This window comes from Archocentrus centrarchus, chromosome 13 (genome assembly GCF_007364275.1).
Source record: "Archocentrus centrarchus isolate MPI-CPG fArcCen1 chromosome 13, fArcCen1, whole genome shotgun sequence".
Classification (NCBI taxonomy): Eukaryota; Metazoa; Chordata; class Actinopteri; order Cichliformes; family Cichlidae; genus Archocentrus; species Archocentrus centrarchus.
The window spans coordinates 31952798-31969962 of record NC_044358.1 but is presented as its reverse complement, the minus strand read 5'-3'; the positions used below and the strand labels follow the sequence as shown (position 1 = coordinate 31969962).

The following is a 17165-nucleotide window of genomic DNA, read 5'->3' as shown; positions in this document are numbered from 1 at the left end:
CAAAGGTTTCAGACCTGAGGGAAAGACTATAAGTCTGATGAAGTCTTGTGAAACATCTTCTCAAGCAAAGAGCACAACAGCTACCTTTAACTTATGACTCCAAGATAAATCGACCGAAGTCAACATTCCTGCTTTTTTATTGTTTCTGTTTGTTGTAAATCATACACGAATCACACACAGGAAAGAAATAAGTCTGTCATTTTGGAATGTGAAAGCTGGCATTCCAAGTCTAATAAAGAAGGCAGGTTAATAATGATAACAATTTGCTTAATCCCACACAAATCAGAATGACTAGTGCGTGTCTTTGCTGCTGTATCAAGCAGAGGTTCTATGAAGGGACCTGGCTGAACACAGAAGCTTGGCTGACTCTCTCTGTGCATAATGCTTCTGGCAGAAGAGTGTGGATAAATCTGCCTCGAGAGATGAGAGAAGGAAAAGTGTTTTAGAAAAAGAAACGAGCAAGATGTGCGTTCCCAAAAAGGATGTGAAAGAGAGAGGATGAAAGTCCCGATTACAGTATCTCTGTTTCCAATTGGTCACTTAGATGTGTGAAAACCAAAGAGCCTGTGCGAAAGCAAACACAAGCGCTGCCTCCAACAAACAACAACAGGCTTGTGTGAAATCTCTTAGCAAGAGGAAGGACTGCATTAAACCTCTGGCAGGCCACTTCTCCTGGGAAATCTAACAGGAAAGCTTCTGTGTGTGTGTGTGTGTGTGTGTGTGTGTGTGTGTGTGTGTGTGTGTGTGTGTGTGTGTGTGTGTGTGTGTGTGTGTGTGTGTGTGTGTGTGTGTAAGCATGTGGAGGGGGTTAGAAACTAAATATCCTCTGCTCACCACCCTCTTTTGCAGGACTCTTCCAGGACAGCAACAAACACACAATTACTAAGGTGACTTAGACTACAAACAGCAGAAAGAACAGACAATGATGGTGACGAGATGAAGGTCAGTGACAAGAAGAACAATAACCGTTTAAACCTGCCTTACTTTAGATGTTTACCATTTACTTGTGACAGATGCTTGCAGTCATAAGGCGGAGACTTTTGAGGTTTCAAGTTCAGTTTATTTATGTAGACGTCCTAAAAACTATCATCAAGATATCATGATTCATCTTTGTAAGTTAGTATGTTTTCAAATATTTAAATGCAATATGGCAGGTAATAAAAACTACTTAGATGCATTTTAAAGGAATACACTTATTCAGCCTCTGGCAGGCTACAGTTAAGAGCACTCATGCTGCCTTTATATCTGTGCAGTAATGAAAAGGTTACAGCGAGCGTCTGGTTAGCTTAGTACAGCGACTGGAAGGCGGTGGGGTGGTCTTTGTCAAATGTTCACTGTCCATTCTCTGAGCAGTGATCAGGCAAACAGCTGTTCCCTGCCAAGAAAGAGTCCCTGCACAAGAAACCCTTTGTGCACTTAAGTATATGCTAACCATCAGTTGGCTGCCTCATGTTTACCACAATGATATCAGAGTGAGATGGAACTTCACATCAGCTTCTCTGCTGGAAAACAATTATGCAAATTTCCCTATTTGCAAATCATTGAACTAAAGAATACTTAACAAATTGCTATCTGTAACCAAACCTCTTTTTCTCTAGGTTCTTTGCTTTACTTGAAGATCCTCTCATTAATGAACAGTTTTTATAGAGAGGAAGCTCAGCTGGGTTAGCCACAGTACTCCAGGCTCTTGCCTTCAAAGGAAGCCCCTCCTCCAAAAGACGGCTTCTTTCACCTTTAGCCAGCCAGAGCCCCCACAGAGCAGCCCAATCCAATCACAGCTACACTACAGGCTCCTTCTGCTTTTCCAGAGTAAAAGCATAAGGTCTGGACTGGACCTATTAAAGCTTCAACAGTGTAACTGTCTGAATGTTTATTTATTTATATTTAAGATGTACTTGGCTATTCTGAATGAGTGTGTGTAATTCATGTTTTTTAAAGTCATTTTGGGAAGTGGAACACTCACCATACTGACACCGCGTGCCTTTGAAGCCCAGTGGACACTGACATATTTGGTCTCCAGTCTCAGCACATCTCCCTCCATTGAAGCACATATTGGCGCTGCATACCCCTGGAGGCATCACATAGCATAGCACTGCTAATATACTCATGTTTGTGTAGACTTCTGCACACACAGGCATACCTATTTGACTGTATATTTGTCTAGACTGGCGGTGGGCAATTCATTTTACCCACTACTGAGCAGAATTGAGTTCAGCTTATTCGTGCAGACCTCCACAACAGTCCCAGTTTCTCATGTGGTGCCTTGGGAAAATGTACTACCCACCCCTGGTCTAGACAATAGACTGAATTTCCAGGTTCAGTTATTGTTTTAGATGCATCTTTAGTAATATCAAAAGTAGCCCCATCTGAGTGAAATGCAGTACTCACTGTGCAGACAACCCCTCTCGTCACCCTTCTGAGTCCAGCCAGGGCAACACTTATAGACTGTGTGCAAATCCACTGTGTACACTTGCCTGTAAACTGTGTAGTATGCTGTCCTAAGGAGGGGAGATTCTGTTACAGACTCTTCATTTTCAGGTAATTACATTATAAGGTATTATGGGTAAACTTGAGAATGCAATGTGGACTGCATATATTTAATGATTTTTAGCACATCATTAAATAAAAATACACTTTGTAAGACGCAAACATCTATTGCTGTAATATCAGCAACATTACTAATCAATTTTGTCACTGCTTCTCTTTTACAGGAGAATGAAAATGCTTGATTATCAGTCCCAGATCATGCGAGAAGGTGAAAAGTAACAGAGGACATTCTTGTTGTGCAAAGGCACTGAACCCCGGCCATTATTGGGGCAGTCATCACTGGCAAACAGAAATGCACTTGGCTAGATTTGTAACTTTATGGTTATGAGCTTATGTGTCTCCATATGCCTGAAACACTCTTCTCCAGTTTTCACTTCACTTGTTAATAAAATGTCTCTGTGAATCTGTTAGTAACGTTTGAAAGTATTTTAAAAGTCTGCACTTACCTCCTCTCATAGCCCGTACACCATTTGTGGCTTGCGCATCCCTGCTTCCACACCTTCACCATGCGAGTAAAAGCCTGGACGCAAGGTTGACGGCTCCCTACCATGGACATCTCCTGGTCAGCACAAACATTTGGCCTAGGCATGAAAAACACACAACTTTAAAAATAATTGGGGGAAAAAAATATATTTTTAAAATGATTTTGAATACATTTGTATTTTCTGTTGAGGTGGAAAGCTGACTGGGTTATATGCATGTTATACTAATGTTCAGTTGCTTGAACATCAACATGCTGCAGCTTCCTGTTTGTTCCAGAAAAAAAGTCATACCTGTGGACCTACTGACTTCAGCACCCAGTAAACAGCATGTAACATTTAATTTGTACATCTATGTATTTAATGCACGCATGCATTCATGTGAAAAAAATTCAAATCTTAACTTGCATAACCCTCTGTTTAAGCAGCCTGCATCTGTTTATGTTGTGAGTGCAGGTAAACTATCCATAGGTGTCCTCATCCATAAACCATCTGGCTTCAATATAGAGGAGCCTGAAGTTAATTAGAGGAAGTATTCTGCTTCTCTGGTAATTAGAAACGGTTGCTTCAATCATATCCTCCACAGTCTATTTAAATTCAAAACCCTCAAGTAGAGTCCAAAAAAAGCGCATTCCTTTGGAAGTTATTATGCAGATGCACGTTACAGCCGTGCTACACAAACAGTGGACACGCACGCACGAGGGGACCCGAAAGAGAGACTCCTAGTGGACATTGAACAGAACAACACAGAGAGCAGCTGCAGTGAGAAATACACAAGGTAAAATCAAAAGTTCAGTAAAGCTTGAGCTCAGCATCTGTCTTTTGAAAATCCAGTCTAATGCGTGCTTTTTCTGTCTCATTTTAAAGAGTGAGAACTTTCCCATTCGCCTTATCAGTCATTTAAGTGTGCACTCAAATTGCAAACAGAAAGCAAAACGGTGTAAATAAAAACACGTTGCTTACATGCCAAGCTGCAGCTCCAAAGATGACGCGATATTCATAGTGCCAAATAATATCACACACAAAATAAAAATATGTGGGAACATAATTTCAGCCAGTTACAACCACGGTGAGAAGATCTCAATCGGCGCAGCCTCTTTGCCCGTTAAATGAAGAGCATCCTGACATTTATGAAAGTCCGCCTTTAGATGAGTTGTGTTTATCCTCCACGGAAATCCCTGATATCCCGTTTACTTGTTACGCAGAGGGACAACTGTGTCATGTCAAAGGCTGCCTTTGAATGGCTCCGAGTAAAGGCACCACCCACAGTGACTGTGGGGCCATCTCCCCAAACCTCCGGCACAACTGACATGTGCGCTCATTTCTAGTATTATAATATAATAAGTAACAATAAGGAAAAAAAGACGAATACGATCTACATTATAAGCATCTAAAGTGCAGCCCTGCACTTTTATTTCTGAACCATCTGAATTTTGTTTTTTTGTTATTTTACAGGCTATTTAAATAGTAAACAACTGTTAAGACGATTATATTGTTGAGATAAACTGAACAATTTAGATCAATTCGACTTTTGTTAAGCTGGACTGTTTACACCTGGACCCGGAACAAGTGGATTTCTGACTTTTTTTTTTTTTCTTCTTTTTTTTTCTGCTTTTAATTTCAGCGCTGGGTACTAATGACCCAACTTCCTCCAGAACTACGACACTTCCTGTTTAGAGTACAGACAGAAGAAGAAGCAGGAAGAGAGAGATGCTGTACAGCTACATTGTCTGTAATACTTAAAATACTTAAAAACTTAGCCGTATCTTTCGGACTACAGGTTCATTTCGTTAAGAAATTTCTGAATAAGTTCTTTGACGAAATAGCGGTCCGTGGCAACAGACTACACGGTAAGAAACCATGGCTAACGCGCTAGCTTGAAATGGCGCTAAGCTGAGGTGTTTTCAGTTTATTTCATTTCCCGAAGCTAAATTATCGGGCTGAGCTGGAAAACATTTCCGCAAATGTTGGCGGGTGATAGTTTCTGAATGTTGTTATGTGACTGATGTATTAGATATTTCTTAATGTTAATCAGGTATGCAGTTGGATCACCACGTATTGACATCTTGTTAGCACTGATTGAGGTCTTTAAAATACACGCTGTATAGAGGCAGCAGTTCTAAACTGCTAAAATCGATTTTGTTTGCTTTGGGATTATTAGTTTCCTTTTGCGTGCCTCTGGAAAATCAGAAGACACTGCCTCCATCATATGATAACATCACAAGCCTGTTCTATCTTTAACCCCTCCTTACCGCTCTGTTAGAACTAGCACTCTCTGAGTATCACTGTGTCCCCAGAGGAGATATTCTGGTTTTGTTATCTAGATGCAGCAGCTGAAGCCACACAGTGCACAACAGCTATTCAGGGTGTGGCGAGGTCAATGTGGCTGAAAGACAACTTTTTGAGCTTCAAGCTTTAAGATATCAGCATCTTTTCTCTTTTTTTAAAATTGATTTTTCCTTTATAGCTAACAGTTAATTCAGTGTTGATGACCAGCCAAATGAACGGAGCAACATTCCCCTCCCCTGCGGCAGAGATCGCAGAAATGAACCGTATCCATTATGAGCTGGAGTACACGGAGGGAATCAGCCAAAGGATGCGCATCCCAGAGATGCTCAAAGTGGCTCCCACAGCCCACGAGGACCCTACTGTGGGTTCACAAGAGGTCCCACACAGTGTTATAATGCAAGTCCCAGAGAGAATAGTGGTTGCTGGTAAGTATACTGTAACACATTGTGTGAATGTAGGGTCTGCACTTTCTGTGCTGCTCAAAGTCCTTTATGTCATATGAATTCTGCACATTATTGGTGGCACACCAGTTTATCACAGCCCTCTACAGATAATAGATAGCCCTCTATCAGTGCTTCAGGACTTTGTCCATTATGCTCCTAGATACCATTTCCCTGCCCAGGATCATGTCAACTTTTTCACTTTTAAAGTAACACTACAGACCATTTTGCAATGCGATCCCACTAGCTGCAAGATCATTGATTTCTCAAGACATACCCAGCTGTAAATGTATTCTATGTTTACACATCTTTTAACACAGCCATATATGGGGAGTTACAAATAAAAAAAAAAGACCACCGGGTGTCTGGAGGAACCTACTTAGCCATGGTGAAACAGTGTGACATCAGCAGCACTGCACTCTGAAACCCATTATATGACAGTTTACCACAGGGGTTGCATGTGCTGTGGTTCAGCATTGTTGAACTTTGACTGCAGCACAGTGATATGCATTCACGCAACCATTAGAAACAAAACCTGGCATTGAAATGATAGGGGGCGGGTGCATAAAAATGAGCACAAAGGCCATTGCAACCCAATTTTTTTGCCCATTTACTCAACCAGGTGTTCAGTGCAGCACATACTGTTTTCTATGTGAAGGGGCCAACACAGGTGGAAATTCTACAATTCAAGCTTCAGCTAAATATCACAGCATGCTTGTTGACTATAGGTGTAAGCACTAAGTCATTATACATTCAGATTTGTATTAAAAGCACAGCACACTTGGTGCATAAATGCACCAAGATGCCAATGCATGTATTACAGTAGGCTTGAGAATTTAAGATGGCATGTTATTCTTTTAGATAATAATGGGTAGACCGGCTATTAATATTGTAACCTGGAATATTAACAGTTGCAGTACACCAATTAAAAGTTTAAAAAGTCCTTAGCTATCTTTAGTCTCATAACACCGATATAGCTTTCTTACAAGAAACACATTTCGGAAAAGAAGTAGAAGCTTTAAAGATGAAACGAGAATGGGTTGGGGAAGTGTTCCATAATTCTGTGTCCAGGAAAAGGACAGTTATTGGCTGGACAACTTAAGCAAGTGGAGGATCAGAGGGTGACCACAGCAATTAAAAAGGATGACAAGATGATGACATTTTCTTCTGATATTAATACAGTTTTCAAAATGTTTTATGAGGCTCTTTATACATTTGAAACTGTATTTTTGATAAAATAACCATGCCAAAAATATCACAGGAAGAAAAAAATATATTGGAGGCGCCTATAACTGAGGCAGAAGTTAGAAAAGCTGTTATCAGTATGAAAACTGCAAAATCACCTGGTAATGATGGCTTTATAGCTGAATACTATCATAGGTTTGTGGACATACTTGCTCCAATTTTAACTAAAGTATACCAGGAAGCTTTTCAATATGGTACGCTCCCTGAAAGTTTTAATCAAGCTATAATAACGCTCCTACCAAAGGGTGACAAAGATTTGACAGATCCAATTAATTATAGACCTATAAGCTTGATAAATGTGGATTGCAAAGTATTGTCAAAAATTTTGGCTACAAGATTAGAAATGGTGTTGCCACGGATTGTTCATAGGGATCAGGTGGGGTTTATTAAGTACCGGTCATCGGCTGATAATATGAGAAGATTATTACACCTTTTGTGGGAAAATAGAAATAATACAAATCCTGTGGTAGCGATGTCATTAGACGCCCAGACAGCTTTTGACAGAGTGGAGTGGAGCTTCCTATCTATGACTTTGTCAAAATTTGGATTTGGTGATAACTTTTGTAGGTGGGTTAGGAACATTGTATTCTGGACCAAAAGCCGCAGGTTTTTACTAATGGAGTGCTATCCCATTTTTTTAGTATTTCTAGATCTACCCGTCAAGGTTGCAATCTCAGTCCACTTTTGTTCACTATGTTTTTTAGAACCTTTAGCCATTAAGATTAGGGAAGATTTCAGAATCAGGGACTTGATTGGAGGGGGGAGGGAACACAAACTATTTTTATATGCAGATGATGTACTGGTGCTGTGTCAAGATCCGGCTAACTCTATAACAACACTGCTGGAAGTCATTGAAGAATTTTCCAGACTGTCAGGTTATAAAATTAATTGTCATAAGTCAGAGGTAATGCCAGTCTGCCAAACCTGCAGTACCAACCCAATATCTGCCTTCAATTTTAAATGGCTACAAAAAGGATTGAAATATTTAGGAATAGTACTTAATTCGAATATTGATGAAATTATGCTGGATAATATGGAAAATCTGTTTACTAAGATCAAAACTAATTTGGATAATTGGAGTAAATTGCATCTGACATTATGGGGCAAGATAAATATAATAAAGGTGACTGTGGCTCCCTTGATTAATTATTACACTGAAATGATACCAATGTGCATTTCCCCACAAATTCTTTTAAGATACAATAATATGATAAAACATTTTCTTTGGAAGAGCAGCAGAACTCGTATTAGTTTTAGCAGGTTATGTCAAACAAAAAATGAAGGAGGACTAGCCCTACCTAATATAGAACATTATAGTATCTCATTTGACATGGCTAGGCTAAGCAAACATTGGGATGGGACAAAAACAGACTTAGACTGGGTTTTAATTGAGCAAGAACTCACCTCTCCATTTACCCCTATTGAGGTATTAACCCAAAAATTAGGAAATAATGGGAATAAGCGGGATAATCCTATCCTGATGTTTGTTTCTTTTTCTTTTTATGTTTCTTTTAAAGTTGTAAAATTCTATAAAAAACTTTAATTACAAAAAAAAAGCACAGTACACTGTTAATAAATGAAGTGAATTAGCAAAATGAATCAGTCTCTCGGCCCATTTCATTTGTCAGGAGGCAGTGATGACCCCCAGTTCCCCAGACCCAGAGACTTGGACCTCATCCAGTCAACACCGCTAGAAGCACTGTCACTTAAAACTCCCCCTAGAGTCCTCACCCTCAATGAGCGACCCTTGGACTTCCTGGAAGATGATCAGCGGGCAGCTCCAGACAGTGAGGAGGTGGTAAGTGATGAATCAATAAATGACTTATTACTAAGGACACAGTTCACCCATCGATTAAGAGAATGTCCTTAGTGTAACCCATAACCTGAACATCAGTTGTCAATTCTCTGTAGTTGCGGCCCCAGGGGCGTTTACGGCGGGAACGTTCGGCCAGTGAGAATGCAACTATGCGTCATAATGCTCAGATGATGCGCAACGATTCCGCGTAAGTATTGGTCCATTAGCTTGGTGCCAGCTCCATCTTATGGCCTCTGTGCATGTAAAAGCATGCAGCATCTTTCTTTTGGTTTGCGTCTTGCATTGTAAGCCACTGTGTCGAGAGAGCTTTTGCTGCTGTCAGTGTTAATGCAGAAATCATTTGTTTTCTTTTCTACTTTAATACATTAACCTCATGATTTTAATGGTAGATTAAAATGTTTAATGATTTAAGGATTAGCTGAAATGAATAAATAAGATTGCTGCTTAGTGCATTACAAACTTAAAGACCATGCCCCCATCTAAGCTACACAGTAGGATACAGAGCAGTAGCTGGAGAACCACTCAAAGAAACTAGTCAAGCAGCTTTTTTTTAATACAAAGCGATTCAAATGTGAAGTTTACTTGGATTAGCTTTATTTATTTGTTTGAAGGCCTGGTATACACTGCAAGTGCTTGGAAACTTTATCATTTTGATAGAAATGATCAGAACAATATTGGGTTTGGTATTTGAGAATATTATCATACAATGCTGGGATTTTAAAAAAAAAACCTGTGTTGCTGTCTGCAATACATAATACTGGTACTGTTGACAAGGTCACTTCTCTGGTATGAATGGTGAACAAGTTAATAGTCAGTTAATCAAACCTAAAATCAGTGTGGTTGGCAGGTTCAGTCTTTGGCTGCTGCTTTTTGCCTTTTTACTTTCACTCTGTCAGTGGAGGACAGTTTCCTTTCCTTATTTCTATCCCTTTCCTTCCTCCTTCTCTTCTACCCTCTCTTGTCTTGTTCTTCCCTTTCCTTTTGAATTTGCTCCTCTTAATGGTGGGCACTGAGCAGTGCGACCACTTCCCCCCCAGCCATTGCTCACCCATGCCCCCCTCTCACCGAGGCTGAAGAACACAACCTCTACAGCGCTAGTGGTGTCTTATCTTTCATCCAGTCCACTACACGTCGGGCCTACCGGCACGTCCTGGAGGTGTTGGATGAGAACCCTCGCAGGTGACCTCTCAATCATCTGGTCATTTTTTTTCTTTTAAAAAAAAAACAAAAACAGTGGCCTAATAGATATTGGTTGACAAAGGCAGTGAAGACTGCACCTATTTTCATGATAGATTGCATTAAATGTACTTTAATTTCATAAGCACCATTTGTTTTGGAAGGGGGGAGAGGGTCATGTGGTACAGGCTATGTGGTCTGAAGCATCTTGTGACCATTTTCTAACCTCTAACAATATTAATAAAACATGTAATCATCAAAGAAAATGTAGAAAAGCTTTCTAATTACCCTGCTTATTAGAAGAATGAGAACTGAAGGTCTCAACTACCACTAACTTCCACAGGTGGAAACCATGGTTGACCGAATTGAGTTTCACCAGAAGTGTTTGCTTTATAGGAAAGAAAATGATTCTCTTTACTGAATTTGTTTTATCATCATTAGAAATATCAGTTATTCCAGGGTTAGAAGCTATGCAGAACATATGGATTCATTACTGAACTTTCTAAGAGGTTTTGCAGGTGCTTGACCTTGTTTATTGTTTGCCTTTATGATGAAGGAATAAGGTAAAAAATTGAAAGAAATATTTTCTAAATGTTGCTCACAAATTCATATTTTCCACACATTTAAAAATGATATTTTCAGAGCGCTTAGCCTCCTTTGAAAACTGAAGTAATTAAGTTGTGGTATATTTTAAGACAATTAAAACAAATGATTTAAGAGCACTGGAGTTGAATGAGACTTTGTAAAAGGAATAGAAATATGAGAAAAATGGAGAAAGTGTAGGTACATTAAAGACATCCAAATTGTGTGCATGGATGCAGCATTGTTGGTTTCTCTATATCTCTTTCGCCTTTTCCCAACTCTGTCTTTCCCCACCCCTTAGCAAACCATCACTGCGAGGGGGGTCGGTTTTGAGCTCCAACCCCCTGCATGATTCCAGGTAACTTCACCTGGCACTTCATTCTGTTCCCCTCTCCTTGTCCTCATCCGTTCCTACCTTGAGTTCTCATTACAGGTCCAAAAAAAAAAAATCAAGATAGCTTCTGTAAAAATGTCTTTAAAAATGATATTTCTGTTGTTAAACTGTTAAGTGTATTTTAATGTACCATCTAAATTATGCACTCTGATGTGACTGGTTATTTTATGTGATTCTTAAACGAGCCGTTTTCCTTTTGAAGGCTTGCACTGTCGACATATGAAGCCTCTCTGGATGGGACAGGTGATGACATGACTGTGGTCGACGCAACAACACTTCGACGTCAGGTTGGTTCTTAATAATAAATATTAACATTAATTCAGTCCTGTGGTGCAAGAGGCCAGAATGAGAAAGCAGTTTTCTGATTCATCAATAGCTCATCAAGTTGAACCGGAGACTCCAACATTTGGAAGAAGAGAACAAGGAGCGAGCAAAGCGAGAGATGATCCTGTACTCTGTCACCGTCGCCTTCTGGCTCATCAACACTTGGGTGTGGTTGCGACGTTAGAGCCGGGCTGTATTTCCGCCGTCGACAAGAGAGGCGAACACATTATTCTGTATTCTGTGAATTAGCTACTCACTGCACTTACCCCTGTGTGAGGAGATGTTAGCATGTGCAAGGCCTGTTGCACATAGGCTCAACATTTTTGATTTTGTTTATTTAAAACATGTACAGTTTTATTTTTGTACTCTTATTTCATTCTGTCTGTTCCATTTTCTCGTGTTTTGTTTTTATTGTCAAATCTTGCTGCCCAATGCTAAGTTGTAAATATTTGTACATGTCAGTCGGATCTCATCCGGAGGCACAGTAGTTCACCAAAAAAAAAGAAAAAGGATCTGTAGTGTGGGGACATGCAGCTCCATGGTGGTAACATGCTGAATACTTGTTCCAGAGAGAGTAATATGTGAGTTGGCTGGGAAATCTAATAAAGTTTAATAAAACCATAGCCATGATTTGTTGTCTTGTATATTTATTGATGCATTCACAGGGTTTTTCCTGTGTAAAGGAGTTACACGTGTTGTGCTTCCAAGACAAATAGCCTAAAATTAACAAGTGTGCGCTGTTGTTTTTCCTCCAGACAATATTGACCAAATCAGTACAGAATTTCTTCTTTTCACAGTATTCTAGCTGACAAGCACACGGACACACTGACTATCACAAATATGCTACACATTGAATTACAGTTTGTTGTTTTGAACAGCTAATATTTTTTGATTGATCTTCCAAGTTTAATTGAAGCTGCCACTTTAGAGACTAAGGCATCATTCAATCTCCTCAATCAGGTGGCGTCGTGGAGAGGAGGTTTGGTTTGTTTCAGAGTTTGGCTGTTTGGCATGGGTGTCCTCATCCTCTGGATACACCAGCGATGTAGAACTGTCAGGGACAGACGATTTGTTGCAGCCACTCATTAAGAACCAAGAGTCTTTATCTGGATCAAAGGTGAAGATGCTGTCACTCTGAATCCCTGGTTTTTCTTCATTGCTGCCACCTGATATGACTTCTATTTTTGGTTTCAAGGCCTGCTTATAAGAGAACACTGCATTAAAGTCTTCTGTGTCCACATCTTCCAAATCAGGCAGTTCATCAATACGCAGTGAGCGAATCGGTGGAAGGTAAATGGTTTCCAGCTGCTCTGCATCTTCCAGCTCTGTAATCTGTGGTCCAGGACCGTGTGCTGGAACATTGTCATCTGCTTCCAGACGAGGAGACTGTTTGTTTTTGCTCTGCTCTCTCTCTGCTTCATTTCTTGTGAGCTGGTTTCCACATGACTGGTTTTCTTGTCGTTTATCTTCTTTCTTTGTCTCTAACATGTGCCCTACAGTGCTTCCTTGCCCTTGTGGTGGGACCTCTGGATTTTCCCTTTCTTTCTCTTCTCTCACAGCGTGCTTTATCTGTGATTGATCCTGGGCATCTTCATCTAACTGCTCTCTCGGCAGCAGCTGACCTGGCTGCTCTCCCTCCAGATGCTCACTTGCTGGCTGATTATTAGGTCCCTGTGTTGACTGTTTCTTTAACAACTCTTCATGGGTATCCAGGCTGTCCTGCAAAAAGGCTTGTATCTTCTCTCCTTGTGAAGAAGTTAAAATCTGGGTATTGTTTTCCTCCCTAGTAGTTTCTGGACTAGGAGAAGCATCGGTTTCCCCTGAAATGAAACAATTATACTGTATAAAGATCCACCCACATTTATTCTTAGAATTCACACGGGGTTGTAAAAGTTGAAAACTGATTACCTTTCTCCTGTAATTCTCGGAGTCGACGTCTTTCCTGGGCCTTCTTTCGAATCATTGCCATTCCATCCAAGCTTTCCTGAATTTTCCTCCTCTCTCGTGTATCCCACTGCTCCCTCTCCTGCTGCTCCCCTTCCAGCCCTCCCACTGCCCACGCCTCTGCACATGCCCTGTCTTTGGGGAACACGGGGCGATCATCAAGGAATGTGAGCTGCTTGAGGCGTACAATCATGGTCTTTCTGTAGTTTGGGATTTTTTTCACCACCTCATTTCCCACTAGATTTAGCACACACAGTTCTGGCATGGCCTCAAGCACAGAGAGAATCTCTGGGTTGTGTAACAGGTTGTGAGACAGGTCTAACACACTGATGGACAGACACTGACTCAAATGCTCTATGTCACCAACAGTTTCCAGCTTGTTATTGGAAATCTGCAGAGTACTCAAGTCAGGGAGGCAGGAGATGTTCTCTATGGTGTGTATGTAGTTGTTAGAGACATTCAGGGTGCAGAGTTTTTTCAGATGTTCGAGGTTCTCCAGCTTGCGTATGAAGTTTTGGTGAAGGAACAAGCAGCGCAGATCACTCTGGGCATCCAGATTCTCAATGCGTTGGAGCCAATTGTTTTCCAGCCAGAGACACTTCAGACCTGTGTACTCCTCTAAGTTCTCAATGATGGAGAAACCTTGGAAATGCAGATACAGTGTGTCATTGAGGTAAGGTGTCACGTACAGTTTGTTCTGCTTACAGTGGTCTTTCAGGAATTTCTTGGTCATTCGTGGCCCTGAGTGTTTTTCATGTTTCTCCAGAGCTGAAGTTTGTAGCCTTTTTTCCCCAAGGCCTCCTTGAGCTCCCGTACTGCCAGAACTTCCTCGTTTATCTCCACCTTGGATTTCAGGTGCTGCCGACACTTTATCGCCCATCCTGTCTTGATTTGGCGCGGTGGATATCGTCAAAAATGATATCAAATTAAGGAGAGAGAAGCTGAAATATATTATACTAATTTGCGGTGTGTTTTATGGGAGTTTCTTATATATCTAGTCAGATAAACATAGCTCAGCAGCCTTCCCTGTTCGCTATTAGTTACCGTTTACGCTCGTTACCATGGTAACACCTCGTCAGTACGCTAGAGCTTACCGGATATAGTTTGTTGCTGCGTGTCGGACACTTTTAGCTGTTGCACCTTGCTGTTTCTCCGAGCAAACATGGCGTCAGGGTACTTGCTAAATCGTGGCGTGCTAACATTAGGGATTCATTGCCAGCGTGTGTGCAGAAATATTTCATTATCACAGGTTAGAGAGAAAAAGCGATGGATGAAAGCGTACACGTACCTCATGGCAAAGAAGTTGAAGCTGGAAGGACCTCCACCTCCGAAACCCCGGTAACGCCAAAAATCACTAGAGAGCATCTGAAGGCCATTCGTGTATTTGATATTTCAGTATGTGTTTGTTTGTCGTAGTCTGTTGAGAATTATGCATATGGACAACATTTTGGTGTTTAATTCAGACCTGTTAGCACTGTGTGTCGTTACTGGTTCAAACGGTTTTTTTTTTTTCCCCAAATAACACCAGTAACGTAGGGGTAGAAAACCAGCATCCCCCCGTGACCTCAGTGTATACGTCAAATTTTATCATTAAGTTTTTATATAAGAAGTTTTTTATTTGTAATAACATTTAATCCGTAAGATTTGTCCATGACCACCTGCGACTCTTTCTATACATGATTTTAGTGACGTATCACGCAGTGTACATTCTTACTTATTGATCATATTTGACCTTTTTTTTAGGTCCCAGAAGCCTCACTGGGACTACCATGCAGAAGTTCAAGCTTTCAACCATCGCCTCCATGAGAACTTCTCTCTTGAACTTCTGAAAACAGCCTTCATCAATCCCTGTTACCTGCAGGTGGAGCAAGAGCGGAGAAAGGGGTTGGGTGTGGACTCTGAGACCACCAGTCTAGCTCTAAAAGATAATGTTGAGCTGAGTAAAAACGGGTCGGCTTTCACCGAAAACTTCCTGACCGACTGGTTCAGGGCAAGCTTCCCGAGCCTGCCAGCCAGTGGGGTGGAAAGTATTGTAGGGCACCTCACCAGTCCAGCAGTCGTCACTTATGTAGCCAGAAATCTGGGCATTGAAGACCTAACAATGAGTGCAGAATTCCCTGTTCCAGATGATGTGCTCCATTCTACTTTCATGGCAGTGATCGGAGCTCTGCGGGAAAGCAGTGAAGCAGAGCGAACTGCATTATTTCTCAGGGTAGGTTGCTCACTGCACAAAATCATTGGCACCTACTAAGTTGTTTAAAGAAAGCATAATTTGTCAATGCTGTTCAGTTGCCTCGGTTGTTTGTACAGTGGTGGGACATTTTGGATTTTTTTAATCCCACCTCCACCTTTCCTCTTCCTAGGATTTTCTGGTGACTCAGCTGATAGGAAAGGACCTCTTTGATATTTGGACTGTGGTCAACCCCATGGGACTATTGGTGGAAGAGCTTACTAAGAGGAAAATTCCTCTGCCAGAGCCTCGTCTCATCAGGTCTGCTGGAGCCAGTACAGTCTTGCCATTGTACTTTGTTGGCTTGTACAGGTATGTGTCCTGTTTTGTACACTTCTGAGGTCTGAGTTAGACGTGCAGACATTTCATATTAAAATGGATACTATGAAGAATTTATATTTTCTTTATATATTTATTTTGCCTGCTTGCCTCTGTGTTAATTCAGTGACAAGAAGCTACTGGCTCAGGGTCCAGGAGAGACGCTTGCAGCAGCGGAGGAAGAAGCAGCTCGTGTGGCCCTCCGGAAACTTTATGGCTACACTGAGAACCGCAGACCTTTTGAATTCTCTCCACAACAGCAGCATCAGCAGCCATTAATTCAGTCAGTCAGCAGCAATTAACATCTCTAACACTGCAGCAAAGAAAAAAAAATAAAAAATTTAAAGGGGCAAGGATGAACAGGAATCTAGTTTGTAGACTTAAGTCTTCTCACAGATTGCAGATCATGTGTTGAACTTGACAGGATTAGTTTCTGTTAGGTATTTAAATGTCAGGTAATGTTCTAAGAAAAAGTGTTGGCTCAGACAGAATGATAATTTTCTGGTAGATATGATGACAGTTGTGACGTACACTGGTCAGCTTACTCTGGATAGTAATGTACAGGTCCTGAAGGCCATTACACAAAATACTCTTGTAAATAATACAAATACCATTTGGTCTACTGTCTCTTATGTAATAATGTGTTATTCAACTGTAATAAAAAAAAATTGTGTAAAATTGCTCATTGCTTTTTTAGTGCTTATTTTTCACACATTTCTTCACTGTATTTGCATATGCTCTTCTGAGAAATTCTTAAAATCAGATTTTTAAGGATTCAATTGAGATTCTTCAAATATCTAATTTTCATTTTCATTCATATATTTACATGGAACACGTAATTACTGTGAATGCTGCAAAGCATTCACAGTATTGTTGTGCATGATCTCCCCCTTGCTTCGGTCAGTATTTACTCTTCAGCAGTACTAAAATGCTCTTGTACACTTGAGGTTTTCAGTGCATGTTCTCACATGACAGTGCCGCATTACATTAAAAAAATGGACTTAATTAACATTAGGTCTGGTCTTTAGCGGTAGTGCCGCAGAGTGGCGCTGGTGTGTTAAAGGCAGAATCGTGCCGCTCTTTGCACTGTCGAGACTACAACCAAAGAGATGTCCCGTTAGAAACAAGATAATACTCCTTGCAGTCTTCGGATTGCGTTGTAGCGCTGAAAATTCTTCACACAAAGCACCCCGTGCACTCCCTACCTTTGTATACACATCACAATCTAACCTGGAGATAAATGAACATATATGGCCGGTAACTGCAGGAATCTACTTTAAATTTTGCTCCTGGTGCTGTTAAAATGCCTGCAGCGCGCACGACATCTAAGCTGCTTTGTATCAATAATGCTAACGTACCTAAAATTAGATTTAAAAGAACG

General features: G+C 40.8%; 4 protein-coding genes across 8 annotated transcripts in view; 2 read left to right on the top strand and 2 right to left on the bottom strand.

Moving 5' to 3' along the window:
* egfem1 (EGF-like and EMI domain containing 1) overlaps positions 1-4217 on the bottom strand; it is a 53136-nt gene extending 48919 nt beyond the window's left edge. The window contains exons 1-4 of the mRNA XM_030744090.1: positions 3990-4217; positions 2994-3128; positions 2389-2498; positions 1964-2068 (exon numbers count right to left, since the gene is read on the bottom strand). Of these exons, the coding sequence (XP_030599950.1) occupies positions 1964-2068; positions 2389-2498; positions 2994-3128; positions 3990-4072 (433 nt within the window). The 5' untranslated portion in view covers positions 4073-4217. The remainder of the gene's footprint in view (positions 1-1963; positions 2069-2388; positions 2499-2993; positions 3129-3989) is intronic.
* A 483-nt stretch (positions 4218-4700) lies between these two features.
* Positions 4701-11915, top strand: mffa (mitochondrial fission factor a). 4 transcript variants are annotated; one of them, XM_030744995.1, is made up of 8 exons: positions 4701-4876; positions 5494-5740; positions 8629-8798; positions 8912-9003; positions 9834-9995; positions 10876-10932; positions 11171-11255; positions 11345-11915. In XM_030744995.1, the coding sequence occupies exons 2-8, from the start codon at positions 5515-5517 to the stop codon at positions 11474-11476; spliced, it is 924 nt and encodes a 307-aa protein (XP_030600855.1). In that variant the 5' UTR covers positions 4701-4876; positions 5494-5514; the 3' UTR covers positions 11477-11915. The 4 variants fall into 4 exon arrangements, with proteins under 4 accessions (XP_030600855.1, XP_030600853.1, XP_030600852.1 ...); XM_030744993.1 differs by lacking the exon at positions 9834-9995 and having other exon boundaries at positions 8632-8798; XM_030744992.1 differs by lacking the exon at positions 9834-9995.
* Positions 11916-11934: 19 nt separating this feature from the next.
* On the bottom strand, positions 11935-14300 carry dnaaf1 (dynein axonemal assembly factor 1). 2 transcript variants are annotated; one of them, XM_030744991.1, is made up of 3 exons: positions 13201-14300; positions 12505-13112; positions 12233-12431 (listed from the first exon to the last, which is right to left on the bottom strand). In XM_030744991.1, exons 1-3 carry the CDS (start codon positions 14114-14116, stop codon positions 12378-12380), a joined length of 1578 nt encoding a protein of 525 aa, XP_030600851.1. In that variant the 5' UTR covers positions 14117-14300; the 3' UTR covers positions 12233-12377. The 2 variants fall into 2 exon arrangements, with proteins under 2 accessions (XP_030600849.1, XP_030600851.1); XM_030744989.1 differs by having other exon boundaries at positions 11935-13112.
* Positions 14301-14344: 44 nt separating this feature from the next.
* Positions 14345-16465, top strand: mrpl44 (mitochondrial ribosomal protein L44). Its single transcript, XM_030744663.1, has 4 exons — positions 14345-14574; positions 14980-15448; positions 15600-15778; positions 15912-16465. The coding sequence occupies exons 1-4, from the start codon at positions 14399-14401 to the stop codon at positions 16084-16086; spliced, it is 999 nt and encodes a 332-aa protein (XP_030600523.1). The 5' UTR covers positions 14345-14398; the 3' UTR covers positions 16087-16465.
* The last annotated feature ends 700 nt before the right edge of the window (positions 16466-17165 follow it).